Source organism: Trichoplax adhaerens, genomic scaffold (assembly GCF_000150275.1).
Source record: "Trichoplax adhaerens TRIADscaffold_4 genomic scaffold, whole genome shotgun sequence".
NCBI classification, from domain to species: Eukaryota; Metazoa; Placozoa; class Uniplacotomia; order Trichoplacea; family Trichoplacidae; genus Trichoplax; species Trichoplax adhaerens.
Genome location: NW_002060946.1, coordinates 555,429 through 571,466, shown reverse-complemented (window position 1 = coordinate 571,466; position 16,038 = coordinate 555,429). Strand labels below are relative to the sequence as shown.

The window sequence follows — 16,038 nt, the reverse complement described above, 5'->3', positions numbered from 1 at the left end:
CTTTTTTGTAAGATTCTGAAAAGTACAACAGAACTATAGGTATAACAGTAAGGAAGAGTTGTGCCCTGCTAAAATTTTGTGAAATCTCATTTTCTTATTCCAAAATGTGGACTGACAAATTTGAGCTCATTATTATACGCATTTATTACTAGATTACTAAAAATCTTAATCCCTCAACATATACATGATAAGCCTAGTCATTTTGACTTAGCCTATAATATACACAGAAACAATGTTTTATTCCGTATAAGAGTAGTATGCTATTCATTTTACGAGACGTGAAAGTATGAGATGAAAGGGCGTGAATTAGTATGTCGATAGGATAACTATAAAACAAACTCTAGATAATAAAACTTTAACTTAATTAGTTTCATTATAGACTAACCTATTATATCATTTGTAATACAGTTTTAGATGATATACTGTGACTAAATTCCTTTATGCCATAATAACAGAAGACAAATGGAAGTCAGTTCTCCATATACGCGTATGAACAATTGAGCATGCAGTAGTAAATTGACTATGATCTAGTGTAAACTACACTAGTGGTCTGCGGTATGGCTTGCTAAATAATGTGCTAATAGACCATGCATCAGTTAAGAAAATAGAACAGTTCGTATTAAAAATAAAGTAATAGCAGAAATAATGAAGAAAAATCGAATATAAAGTTTATGTGTGGACGTTTGTTTACAATAGCCAGTTACTATAATTTGTTGACCGATATACTGTTAGAGTACTACTATTCTATGGTAGCAATTTCACGAAGAGACTAGCATCATAATACGCTATTCCTATCGAAAATGATGGAATTTTAATATAGACAAAATCCAACAGCAGGAGCATTAGTTTTAATAATTTCATGTGACTTTGCATAGCTCATAAACAGTGAATAACAACGAAGTAGTGTATTGCAACTGCATTCTCATTGCTCGAGTCCTTAGTTTAAGACAATAATATTCTAAAATTGTTTAAGCATTTTTACCCAATCAAGGGCAAGTTAGAGAGGATAATCGATGCCATGGTGCTACTTTGAACAATAATTGTTATTGTTACTTTCAAGTCGATTGTGACGTCGAGTAATTTATTCTACTTTCCTCTTAGTAACGCTTTTATTTCAATTCATGTACACAGACTTATCTGGTTGCTATATTAGAATCAAGGAGTGTCGAGTACTTCCTATACTAAGTAATCTATTAAAAATTGATAAAGACTTTGATTTAGATTTAGCCTTTGCTACGTCCACTCGGTGGCAATTGACTTTTTTTTCACGATTGACTACTAGCGTAAATATCCAACAGACGATTAATTTTAACTTTTTTCCTGAAAACTTTCCTATCGAATGTACGCCTATAGTAAAAGGCGTCAAGATGGCAGATTCTCTCTTGACGTTAACGGAACATATTCGAATCAGCGCAGCTAATAATAATAAAGGACGCAGGTAAGGTCTACTGCGGTAATAGGACATCGACCGTGATTAACTACAATTAAAAGTGTATAACCCTTTTATCCAGCAGGACGTTGTATAAAGGCATGAAAATAATTTGTAACTTTAACATATTTCAATTTCTTTTTCAATCATACTTTCATCGATAGTTATAGTAAGTTTACACAACTACTTCAACTATCGTGCATGATAAAGGTATACGTGTACAGTATACCACGATAATAATTCACAAATTAAGACAGACTGACTTTCAACTAGCATAAAACAAATTATATACTGTCTAAAAAAATTAATCTATTCTATATTTTACTACACTATCTTCAATTATTTCCAGCACTTTTTTTTTGAATGCAGTAATTCTTAGCACCTACTAGTGAACACGACGTTGTACACATAGAAAGGAAATTAAAGTTAAAATCTTATTCGCCAATTAAAAGTATGATAGGATGTTATAACAAGTTATATTAAATTCAACATCTAATATTTGTATAGTAACATAGCCATGGTATATAAAATCGCTAAAGATTGATATAGCATTTATTACACATCAATGATGGTACTTACACATTCATATCATAGTGATTTAGTTGTGAAGATATAGTAGAGGGAAAATATTTCTCACTTAAATCTTAGGCTTTTTAATGTGATACTATCAATACGTTGAAAAGATTGCACTTGGAATTACACTACAAGGTTTAATTTACATTCGTTATACTATTGCATTAGGCTCCAGTAGGCAATCATCGGGGTTGGTCGGATATAGTTAAAAATGACTGTGTTAGCATTACATGTCTACTGTACAAATTATGTGGAAAAGAAATCGTTCTACATATGATGTTATCACTACTATCGCACATGAAATCGAGCGTGATCATACATATTTTCAAATTTCAATGAGTCTGACATGTGGATTATTAGCTTTAAATTTTAATACTTCAATGTTGAATCCTTAATATAATCGTTTACAAGAACTTTGAAAGGCTTTCGAATGTTTAGTTTACTAGAATGCTTTTTAACTTTGAAATAGCTAATACCAGCCGGATCTGAACTAGCTAAATGCATCCAAATGCTTTTACAATTACTAAAATGATACCTACTTTACGTACGAACGTTGTTTTATAACGTGGAAGACTACCCCCAGAATCTTATTTCAACAAAATTTAACTAATGTTAATTTAAGGTGCACTAAACTTCAGTCACCGCATGTTTATTAGTCATTTATTGGTTTATTAGTTTGTTTATTAGCCACAATAGCTTAAAATTCATTTTACCGGTGAAAATATAGTTGAGGCATTACATTGCGCTCTTTTTAAATCAAATCATTCACTTCTCTTGGGAAACATACTGTTTCATTACAGTAGAGAATCATTGCATCAAAAACGTTAAGCTATAGTATGAATAGAATGCTGTCGAGATTACGATAGGTTAAATTTAAAGGGGCAAAATTCTACTAATTCAACAGTATATTGTAGATTGCAATTTTTCGTATACAATGGTTTCATAATAATGATAATCACGAAAATACAAAAGTTGATCTCAGTTTAATTTTTTCATGAATAATATACGGTAATTTAATTTAGTATTCTAGAGTAGATAAATGGATTTATTTACGAAATTAATGTACAGAAACCATAACAATCCTTTAACGTGCTGATTTTGTGAAATACGTACTATAAATCAAGGTCGATAGGATGTATACTCGCATACAAGCTAATCTACTGTACCTTATAGGTTTGCTAGGATAATAATAATTATTATAGTCTTTTTTTATTTGTAAGGGATATCATTTGACTAATTCTAAAATAAATTACATATGTTTTCATTAATTGCACTAAATTAAAATGACAACAGGGCAAATCGTATAATTTCTTGTAATATTTTTATTATTTTTACATGTAACTACGATATGAAAAGCCAAACATTAGTTAGTTTTAGAGTTAATCTTCGATTTTAATTGATGCTAAATCTTTTATTAAAGGAAATCGAGACAGCAGCAGGCCTTCAAGACCAAATTAGAAAATCGCTTGCATACACATGATTTAGAATTAATCGAAGCAGCTCTAACGGTATTCTAATTACTAGCATAAGCAGCCAATTGTAATAATTACTTGCTTTTTATTGTCGTGATAATATTATACGTGCATCATAGTATAGATGGTCAATTCTACAGCATAACGACAAAAAACAAACATTCACCATTTATGTTCTAGGCATTTAGCACAGTAGATTAATAGAGAATTGACGTAATTGAGTTAATGACTAGAACAAAGGTGATTATTCACACAGTGAAATATTGAATTAGTAAGAGAAATGAATCTATCTTAATAACAATGTTTAATTTTTATCGAGTAAAGGTAGGTGTAAATAAAATTGGCTTGATACAGTATTACAAGTCAATCTTATCTTGACGATTTGATGATTGAACATTACAGTTTTTGCTATAATATTGCTTTTATATTGTTAATATTTTGACTTACATCATAAATATTCCGTTTTAATATACATTACAGCAATAAATGCCATATTTAATCAAACTAGCAATGATTACAAATGATAACAATTAGTTAAAGTGGTTAAAATGCTTTTTCGTCAAAATAAATGATGCTACGCATTAGAATAGAATCGGTACGTACAATATACTATATATGTAATAATACATAGTACATTTGTACTCGTATATAATAGACTTATTAGTCATCACTACAATATGTTTATAATAATATACAGTACGTTTGTATTTGTATATACTAAGCTTATTAACGAATTGTAGAGCAATGCTCGCATGCCTTGTAATGCACTATACCAATACACGAAACAGTAATAATTAACTAGTAAGAATTAAATGACCGTCATTATACAAGTATGTAAGAGTTTGTATGGTATTTGAAAAGATTAGTGGAATACTATAGCTCTAAACACGTTACTAAAAATTTTTATTGTTTATTACTCTATTCGAATACTCTGTAGAATTATATAAGATAATACAACATGATCGCTATTTAGTAACAACGACCAATAACTCCCGGGCTTATTTTGTTGATTACTTAAAAGTTTACGATTAAATCCAACAAGAATATAGGACTTATTAATATAGTAAATTGTAGTGATCTGGACTAAGTGATCCCAATCGATGAATAACATTTATGCGTATTGTAACTAAATCAGTTAGTGTTGTAATTATTCTTGTAATGTCGATGTTACTATCTCCAAATATATGTATATTTACTTGAAATGGGGAAATTACGACTAATCAATGATCCGTGCCTTATAGCTAACTAATAAAATTTTAATGCGCGCATGTTATTTTCTTTTCATATAAGCCACCATGATCAGGAATGTGTTGGGTGGCTATCATTAGTTATAATATATCTAAGCTGACTACTTTTTTAGTCAGAAATTATATTCATTATATTTGAAGTATTGATAGTTTATTCTTGTTGATAATAATTTAGATTAATACTGAAGATGGCATTAAGAGGCAATTACGCCTAAATGTGAATCAATTTTGTCATGTCATGAACGTGGTGCTTAAGGATAAAGGCTCACAAACGGAGGTTATAAGTGTTTTTTATACGTTTGAAAATTTATAGATATATTTAAATTTTGTTACCATTTTTATAGTGTTTGATTATTTTTTGACTCTTTTGGCAATTGAAAATGGGCATTACAACTTAGGATATAGCAAAGTAGTAAATGTTTCATAAGACGACTAAGAAAGTTTTCGCTTTTATGCCAATAGTACGAAGAACTCTTTCAAAAAATAGACGCCACTAATGAAGGCTATATTGATTGGGTAATTACGAAATAAAATATGTAAAAATAATCTTACTGTAAAGGATCAGAATAAACCAGTGATGCTACCATATGGGATAACTGAATTAACGCGACGTAATTTTTTCGAATCTATGTAAGACTAAATTTTCATTTTATAATTTCTTATATAGGATAAGTTATGTTCACATATATTACTACAATGCTATGAAAAGGATGATAAGATTAAAGTTGCTCAGGTAAATAAAAGCACTTGCAATACCTACTATGTACATTGTACAGCATAAAAATTTTTGTAGTTATCAACAGGACTATATTACAACTTGAATGTGATTTACTCATTATTATACATGAACTTCAAGTTACTGTATATATCAAGATCAGATGATTAATCGCCTAAAAAAGAACTTTGAAATTTGTATTAACGAAACTCTTTCAGAATTGCTAACTTATCCTACCTACTATTTAATCATGTTAATTCGGTGTAGATTCCACAATGGAAAGAAAATAAACATATCTGGACGTAAGTATTAGTAGATTATTCAATTTAATAACAATAATTACATATATGTTCCTATTTCTTAAGTAATCATGGCTTCTACGTGTGTACTTTTTCAAAATTGTAATATAGCCTGATTTTTGTTGAATGTACGTTTTACATAGCCCTCATCGTGATACTATCGTAAGAATAGATGCGTTACGTAATCCTCATCGCTACATTACTATTAGCAGGGTAAGTAATAAATTATTACGATTACCGATCCAATTAAATTCTAAAAGGCTTGGTAGACTTTGAGGTTATTGGTAATTAGTTAAAAAATTTTTTGTTATAATGGTGGTTCTACGTATAAATAGGAAGGACACTTGTGTATGTGGGAACTTAATAATAAAATGCATCGTAGCTTTAAGGTAATCAATTTCTTAATGAACATTATCTGTTTTCAATACGTAGCTAACTAGCGTTACATATTTAATGCAGCACTTAAGATCTTCTAATCTGAACTGCTTTGGTGTCATTTAATTTCTAACGACGATAGGTTCAACTACCCAGTGCAGTTAAATCTAAGGATTTATGGGTGATACATTATGTTCCAATGCACAAAGTTAATAAAATTGCAATAGCCTTTACTAGCAAAGAAATAGGTTATTATTATTATTAATCCTTATTATATATAGCTGTAGTTTGTCTAGTATCTCAAAAACAAACTCTATAAATGCTAGGTAACGTATGGTTGATCACCTATTCTAGGTCTTGTTACTTACACTTAAATAATTATTTTTAGGCATTTATGATTTAAATCCCAAGTCAGATTTTAGCTGCGTTTATGTTATCCAAGGCTTGGATCATATTCCGTTATGTTTGGATTTTTGGTTGGTTTAGAGTCTATAAATATGTAGAATCCTCATTGAAATCGATTATAATTCGTTGTTTGCCTATTTCAGGAATAGTCGATTTAATAATGATGATCTTATACTAGCGTGGGGAGATGTTTCCGGTATGATTAACGCAGTTGTCTTTTCATCTGCTTCAATTTCACTATTTGACCGACCTTCTCAACCAGGAAATCAACAGCAAGGTAAGATGATTCTTGTTTTTCGTTGGAATAAACGCTAATTGATTTTAAAATGCTTCCGTATGATAATCGCTATTTTATTTAAGATTGTACGTTGAAATTTGACGATTGCCAATTCTTTATCAGAATAAAATAGTACCGTTTATTCCTATTAAAATAAAACAATCTGTAATTTGGTTTAATCGCATATATATTAAGATCCATGCCTCCAATTAACACTGAAGGAAATTAAGAAAGGTGTATTTAAAAATGTAAGATTAGTCCATCATCATGGCCATGATGATTGGGTTAGGCAAGGTAACCAATTTACTATCGCTCTATTTTGAGATCGTTGTATTGAGTTTATCAATGAAATTCATATTCATACAATATTTTAGAACTATCACTTACTAAGCTAGATCAGCCTTACTTATCGTTTTCTAACTATTACATTTTTTAACGCAGTTAAATACGCAGAGCATTTAGACTGTTTCATATCATGTGCTACCACGGAGAAGAATTCATTAGTTTTGGGCTGGATTGAGAAATCAAGTTCTGTTATGAGGACGTAAGTAACTTTTTAATAAACCAATTCTTAATACTATAGTTTTATTTATGGATAATAGTGTTGGTAATTTTGTTTTGTAACGTGGTTACTATTAATCCATATGTCCATATGTAGGAATAACATTTTTGTATTATTTTCTTTATTAGAACTGCATTTCATATATCACAAGGCGTCAATTCCTTTGACTATAGTTCCGACTTGAATCTGATCGGTATAAGCTTTAAAACAATCCCTTAAAACAAAATTGTCGTGATCTGCTTTCATGATTGTTCTTACAGTTTTACTTATTTATCATTTCATGTCTGATTCCTGATTTGTTACTATAGCTACAGCGGGTGTTAATTATCAAGTCTGTTTATGGAACCCCTATGTTATATCAAAACCTGTTGGGGTATGATTATGCCACTGTAATTGTACTTTCGTAGTAATAGAAAAAGTTGTTCATACTATTCTATTTTGGAATGTAGCTAACAATCGGCTAATTATTATACTCTTTGTTATAATTTAGTTACTAGTTGGGCACATGGCAAGCGTAGTACATGTAATTTTCAACTGTTCAAAAGGTCAATTGATTAGCCTTTCGAAGGATAAGGTAGACTTGAATATTTAGGATGTTACACTACTAGTTTGATATTAGCTTGAAAAATATTTCAATGACTAAATATTAGGTAGTTTACTTTCTTTCGTATTTTCGACGGCATTAGCGTAGATAAGTTATTATTTACAGCTATGCATACATACATATCAAGCAGTGAAGTCATTGAAGATGAGTTCTTGTATTTACTTGAAGGTACTTCGTATTTGGGATACCCAATTGCAAATTTGCATACAAAGATTGACTGGTGTATTTCCAAAAGGACCTGAAGGTATACCTAGCTTTAAATGATTGCGGACATAAGAATTATTAAAGGGTAATATCAGAGCTAACAGATTACTTATAAATAATTGATTTATAATCTGGGTCCAGTTCAAAGCACATTGTACTATGATGAAGTGCGCCATCGTCTATATTCTGCATTTAATAATCAGGTAAATATTCTTATTTATAGCTTTTCATATTTACTTGGTTACAAAATTTTTTACTATGTAATGAAATTTTATTTTACTTAAGATATGTAGCCCAAATTTTCAACCTTTTTTCTTTAAATTTCGTAAAAATAGTTTTCCGTAATGGAAGTTAAAATCGAGCTGAAAGATCGAGTAATGAGTCATAACAAACCCGTTATTCGAGCCACATATTGTGCCAAATATAACCAGGTAAATCAGAACAAACCTAATTTTAAGCCTGTTCCTTTGTCTAGTATCAGAAATGCGATAGTGATATTTGACTTAGCGTTATGATTATCTTTCTATATCTTTAGGTATACCCCCAAATTAAGTTGTTAATGTTATTAGCTGCTATATATGATTTCTATACCTTCTTGTGACTGCTCATAGACAGTAATAATAGAATTTTCCATTTATTTTTGCACCATTGCATAGGTTATAAGCGTGTGCCATGATGGCGATATTAATATATGGCGCCTAGATAATGGGCAACGTGTAAAACAATTCACTAGCACCCATGATGCCGAAGTGACCGCTATGACACTCGATCAATATTCCATGAAAATATTGACAGCTAGTGTTGATGGCATAATTAAAGTTTGGGATTTCAATGGACAATGTTCAAATCTACTGGTACCAGCCAACGGATCACCAATCGATGTTAGCCAAATTCAAGTTATGCCACGTAAAACTATTGTTATCGGATGGGAAAGGTAGATATCCTTTTAATGAGAATTTGATTCGAAATGATATAAAAAAATTACAAATAAATAATATGTAGGTAAGATACGATGTAGAATATCAGCTATAATTGTATGTAAGCGTATAGTATATGCTGTATAATTGGTATTTCTCTCTCATCATTTCATAGATATATTACGGTCTTCAGGAGTAACCAAATGTTTTCTTACTATGTCGAACCATCTGACTGGAGAGGAGGCCAGGTAAATTAATACGCCTAAACCTAGAACTCAGGTTGCACCAGGAATTACTAATACTTTTAATTAATTTAAATGATACAGTTGTGATTAAATATATAAATGATTGACCTTTTAATACTACTCCTTTATACACTAAATGATTACTTCCATCCGAATATATTACGGTAGCTAATATATAATTTAAAATATTGAAAACTACATACGAAAAATAAATGATAAAGGTTATCAATATAACATGAGCTCGAAGGGCATGGTTTTACTTAAATATTCTCATGAAGTTAACACGAAATAGCACAAATTAATACAAAAACTGTACATAATACCATATTTATATCAAAGAGTAAAAAATATCATGTATAATTGTGTCAAATCACCAATACGTGGTAGCTATCTAACTTCATTCTAATATCACCTAAATTAGTGTGCAATACAAATATCCAGTTTTTCATAATATTGTTCTTGAAATAATTCTACAGGAACATTCAGATGATATTTTGGTTTGTGCCTATTGCCCTCCTAGTCTAATGGCGACCGCAAGTTATGATGGAGAGATTATTATATGGAATGCAAATAGCGAAAATTTTGTTAAACATTTACGTCAGCGGTGTAAGAAAATCAATATCAGACGTCGTGCGAATACGATCAAACTACTGCAGCAGAGGAAAGTTCAGTTAGATAAGGAAAAAGCAATAACGGTAACTAATATGCGATTTTGTTCCTTACAACGAGCATCCGGATATGAGTTCGCTAAGATTTTTAAATTTAAACTTTATGAAATGTAGAACGCGGGTATGGTTCTGGATACTGCTCAGGGTGAACCGGTCCATTCTAAAACTGCATATGAAGAATTTTTAGCTAAAGTTACTGAAGATGATGAGGTATTTAATCCATGCTAACCATGAAGAGTAGGCGATTTTCTTAATTGTATAAGTTGGAGTAATCATAAAGCAACATTACTGTGATACTGTTAAGTGAAACTTCAAATTATATACAGCATATCAGAGCCCGATATTATCGTAGTAACAAATTCGCAATGCACATAGTAACTATAGAAACATTTTATAGGATGAAATTTCGGAATTTGCTATTGCTAAATTGTCCTTTTTGGAAAAGCGCGTTGGTACCGAAGGCGCTGATCTAGTCTCTTGCGGACGTTATTCTTGGGTAATAATATTAAAATTTGGCACTTGCACAATCTTGTTAGGCTGTAAAATTCCGTCTCGTATATGTCGAAGAATTTAAATACTCAAATAAGTTTAATATAAGTGATAACTATGAAATTTTACAGGTTCGGTTCTGGTCATCTTCGACTGCCGATTTACGAGGGGAATTTATTTCACATCCACATGGTTTGTATTTCTTTCTATAATTCATTTACTCAATTTTTAACCTAGAATTATGAATCTGTGATTTTGAAAGTTAGAATCTTACATAATCTTTAACTTTTGTGAAAATAGCAAAAATTGCCAACATGGGGATAGATCCTTCTAATCATTACTTGGCTACTGGTGATCTCGATGGAATGATTAAGATTTGGAATATTGCCAATTATTGCACTGGTAAACAAGGATTTACGACAGAGCCTCCACGTAAGTTGTGCAGAATGAATAGCGTATATTAAGGGATTACTTCCTTTATTACATGCTTGAATACAAATTATTTACTCTATATTTTTCTAACACAAATTAGCTATGAAATGTTCATTTCAACCTCACGTTGATACCATCAGTAGTATTGAATTATTTGCCCATTCTCGTCGCGTCTATGTCTTAACCTCTTCTGCTGACTGTGGTATAGCTTTATGGGATGTAGAAGGTACCTACATAGGAATGTTTGGCCAAGTATGTACGAAATTGATCAATTATCCTTTCAATTTGAATGGCATGTAGAGTGTACAAAGATAAATTCTCTGGCAAATAATATTTGGTTTGGTTTATAAAACTTTTGTACTCTCTTGATGTTGTATCAAATAATAATTATTGTAAATATTTTAAATGTATAAATATCGTATAGGAAACTGTTTGGTCATTAGGAACATATCGTGAATTAACAGATGAAGAACAGGAAGAAATCAATGCAGACGACGATAAAGATGATGAAGTAAGCATTACCAATAATTGTAATATAGCTCGCTAATTCACGGACAAGAGGATTTTTATCTGTTTTCTAATGATGTTGAAATATATACATATTTATCTAGAATCTAGTGCAAGGCACCTTATATAACTTCATATATCAAAGTAAATAGTTTATGTTCGGTTGTAAATATTATTTCATTCACCTAGAATTTTCAGAAATATCCTCCAATAGTACTTCTTTTTTAGTAATATTAAAAGCTTAATGATAACGATCAATAGCAGCATAGACTAATCAAAAAGGGACTAGAATTGATTCTAATTTATGTGTTAATTGACTGGATCAGTATTGTTACCTCGTTTCAGTTTTCTTGCAATTGTGGAGTTATTCACTATCCTATGATCTTTAAATAGTTCAATTTTCTTCTAAATTCAAATTAATTTTCAATTATCAATCAGGCAAAACCCAATACTGACGCCAGTACCTCGTTGGATTTACCTTCAATATCCTCTAGCAAATCAGTTATTATGCCTGTACCAGAAATATTTGATGATGATGCATCTGTATTATCGAAAGAAGATCAAGATTTAGATTATCAAGGCGATGCTTGGGATACAACAATTTTAGGTTAAAAAAATTAGCATGATATAAAGATAATGATATCACTAAGATATTATATAGAGTGATCGTTTATATTAAGCTAATTTATTGGAGATTATTATTTGACAGGTAAAACAGTGCAAAGGTGTAGATCGCAAAGACGCGAAAGACGCCAACCACATCCAATTAAAAATATACAATTTTTACAGAGTGAAAAGTCTGCTGGCGCCAAAGTGACAGCTCGCTTATTTACGGTTAATTGTTTATGATACATGGATATAAATTAAATTAATCCCTAAAGTAATTGAACTCAACATTGTTTATTAACTATTTTCTGTAATGACAGTATCTAGATTGCCCCACTTTAAATCGAGTCGGTACTTTGCATAAGCCTGATTTTGTACAGAATCCATTGAAGTATTTTGGTGAAAAGAGCAATGATTCCAGTGAATTCACTTTGCCGGAAATACCACTTCAAGAAGGTATAAATTACGGATGTAATCTAATAATTTGGTAATATATATATATTAAAGCATGATAGATGTGTAATAGCTTCTATGAAGTGGAGATATTATTCCAACATATTTGCATTATACATCTAATTTGACATTAGCCCAGTCCAGCTTATCGTAGAATAGTAGTACGTAGAGTACATTCGATAGAAAGGACTGAGTCATTCGATCCAACCTACTTTTACAACTTTCCTCCTTATTTTACGCTATACAGATGAAATTAAGAGGCGATTCGATGAGAAGAGCCTATTTCCAAAGTATATCATAGACTACCATAACAAAATGAAGGTTTCGAGTCAATTTATGAAGTTTGGTGAAAAGCATGCAAAGAATCGTCGACAAAGTGTACGTGATACACGCCACGTAAATCATCCCAACAACGTACACTTTTCAAATGGCACAAAGGGCAATATTAATTATCAGGATAGCAAATATGATCTTAACAGTAGTAATGAGTTCAGTAAAATTGTTTTAGATGCTAAGAATGCATTCCTGGCAACAAGTAGACAAAGCAAAACATCTCATGCTGCTTTTCGGAGAAATACTAAGAATACTGGTAGTCGAGCTACACAACGCCTTAGAAATGGTTATGGGATTAGAGATAATGTCTATTACTAGCTAAAAACTTCGAAATTAATATTTTTGCGAATTAAATAGCCGAAAAAATGGATTTATTCTCCTTATCTATTTTGTAATGATGCTATACTTTCGTCTACAACAATTTTTAAATGATTAGAGCCTGAAATTTTATGCAATACAACTCAACATATATTAATTGTTTGTAAGAACGCTATCATATTCATCTGCAAGCGAAATAACTAAAACTGCAGATGAATTTATAAATGCGGAAGTTGGTATAGGATTGGAGTATTGTAGCGAAGTTGGAATGTGACATTAGTGTTTCTTCTATATTATTTATAGATAACCTTATTAATATGCTATATACATAAAAGATGGAGTAAATATCATCAACCGCTTTATTGATTTTATACTATTTTGTTAGCACTGACGAGTTAGTCTATTAATGAATTGTTTCCGATTTTATAAATTTACCCTTAGTAGTGCTTGGACAATTCTTTTCATATTCTGCATGTCCTGCACGTACTGTATGCTATAATAAGAATGAATTTTAATATTATTTCTAATATAGTTCGATGTTAAGCTGGTTGTAATGTTATAATATTCATTAAGCAATCTTATCGTTTTTCATATCGTAATTGATATCATTATTTTGAATATTGATCATCCGATATTGTCGATAATGTAATTATATGATTTGTATTATAGTATTAACCTACGGAGCAAAATACTTTTATGCAAGGTACTATAGGAAAACTACCGACCTACAAATATCAATATATTCTGATTTTTAACTGTTCAATCGACAGGGAAACTCCTTAAATTGCGTTGTGATGTCTGCTAAACATATATTCCTTGTGATTTTACTTATCATTTTACAGTGCGATTACCGAAGTGACGATATCGATATATTTTTCATTTTAATGTATCAATTTTTTTCAATGTACATGTACGCGTAAATACCCAATTTTTATCCTACCTATTTATTTAACTTATAGCCTTTATTTAAATCTGAAGCTCGATATTATGCCCTATCTGATATTACAATATTTTATAAATTAGACTTACTATTGGTCGTGCTTTTTAATCAGAAGATTCAACGATAATGCAATTTTTTTCTACTTATAGTCGTGAAATAAACTATAATAGCGACGTTTGCTTTACTAATTTTCATTCAATTTTTTCGAAATTTATTGATTGCGCAAAGTTATCTAATTAATTTGTTATCTAGTTTAGTACTAGATAATTTAATTTTAACTACAACGTCAATATTCATTCAATCACTATTATTACTTTCGAAATTTATTTCCATTTCAGCTACGCAAAGAAGGTGTTTTTTAATAAATATTTTCTTAGTCAATAAGTCATTACGAAGATTCTTAAAAGTTAGATATTGATTTACTCAATTTCAACACAATTGATTGGGCTGTCATTAATCTAACATTGATCAGTGGTCATAGTGATTAACATTCGGTTTTCAAGGTAATCCCGGCATAAATCTTTTATTATATTACTTTCAATGAATTCCAACTGATTTAATATTCGAAGTATAGTATATTGCACGCAAGTGCAAATCTCATCAGCAGCCATAGTAACAATGAACAAATTCCCTCGCGCATATGAAGTAAACCAGCAAAATTTTTTCAAGTTCTATTTGAAGCTTATAAACATGGTTTGATTTATATCCAAACGTACGGTATGAGATCTTTTATTTAGTTGAATAAACGTTTCAGTTTACTATATAAAATAGCAAATCTTCATAAAGTACGGTAGCAAGTGGCTATTAAACTTAACATGGTACAAAGGTGCGGTAAAAATCTTTCACTTGGTTGAGTATGTAGTTCTACTTTACTATAAACTACTAGAAGAAACCGGTTTTCTTCTAGTGGTCCATAACTTTAGCTACGTTAAATGCAAATTTTTGGTTAAGTCCGGCAGTACATACTTAACAAACCTATAGACTGACTAGCGTAAACATGAGTGCCTACTCATTTAAAAAAGAGATAAAAAAGTGCTGTACTTATCTACTATCAGGATTTCTTGTTGGTAAAATGTTACCAGGCTTTGCTGTCAAGCAAATAACTAATTAATTAAACGAGATAGCAACATAATTAGTTTTTATCCTGTTTTAATTTAATCATTACTGGTGGAAGCCCGCGAACGCTTTTCGTAATTGAGTTGTACAGTATGGTAAAAGAAGTTAATCCACGTAGAGGCAAGAGGGGTTTACCTCTACGGTTTAACATAGCAATCAAGTTAATTTTGTCGTCCTATTGGGATGCAGCATTACGCTATACAACGTATTGCTTGTAGATCTCTAAGTTAGCCAATCAAAAATTGCTCTACTTCGAGCGTATAAGAATAGGGAATCAATCGCTACGATGATCCAATTCGAGGTATCGTAAATTAGAATATTAAAGTAGTGTAATTTAATCTTAAAATACTGTATTATTATTTACTCAATCACTATTATTACACTCAAAATTCATTTCCATTTCAGTTACGGATAGAAAGTGCTTTTAATAGATATTTTTGTAGTTGTTGAGTCACATATAGATTCCTAAAAGCTCAATAATGATTTACTCAACTCCAATACAATTGACTAGGCTTTCATTACTAGATATATAATTTTTCATCGTAAACCGAATAAGACTCGAGTCTTTCTTTTACTTTATAAAGAGAGAGAAGTATTTCTCATTACTGTATTCTACTAATAAGGAATAGATTGCCCACTACAGTACTTTAAATCATACAGTACAGTAATTGATCGGTGGTCATGATGATTGATCGAAATTAAGTTTTCAAGGCAATCTCGGAATAAATCTTATACTATAATTTCAGTTACGTCCAATTAATTTAATTCTGTAAGTAAATTTATATTACACGCAAGCGCAAATCTCATCAGTAGCCATAGTGACAATGACCGAATTCCCTCGCTTTTTTTGGA

The 16,038-nt window shown here is 30.7% G+C and overlaps 1 protein-coding gene across 1 annotated transcript; it reads left to right on the top strand.

Moving 5' to 3' along the window:
• Positions 1–1,367: 1,367 nt before the first annotated feature.
• Positions 1,368–13,130, top strand: TRIADDRAFT_55170 (uncharacterized protein; the record flags this gene model as incomplete). Its single annotated transcript, XM_002111748.1, has 31 exons — positions 1,368–1,438; positions 3,423–3,510; positions 4,897–4,998; positions 5,389–5,454; positions 5,704–5,738; positions 5,879–5,948; positions 6,071–6,124; positions 6,253–6,358; positions 6,499–6,586; positions 6,659–6,792; positions 6,988–7,086; positions 7,234–7,336; positions 7,483–7,547; positions 7,663–7,727; positions 7,845–7,928; positions 8,127–8,202; positions 8,304–8,365; positions 8,498–8,593; positions 8,819–9,096; positions 9,255–9,327; positions 9,801–10,019; positions 10,107–10,202; positions 10,390–10,488; positions 10,613–10,673; positions 10,782–10,913; positions 11,014–11,165; positions 11,338–11,424; positions 11,859–12,027; positions 12,130–12,254; positions 12,347–12,482; positions 12,727–13,130. 31 exons carry the CDS (start codon positions 1,368–1,370, stop codon positions 13,128–13,130), a joined length of 3,495 nt encoding a protein of 1,164 aa, XP_002111784.1.
• Between the last annotated feature and the right edge of the window lie 2,908 nt (positions 13,131–16,038).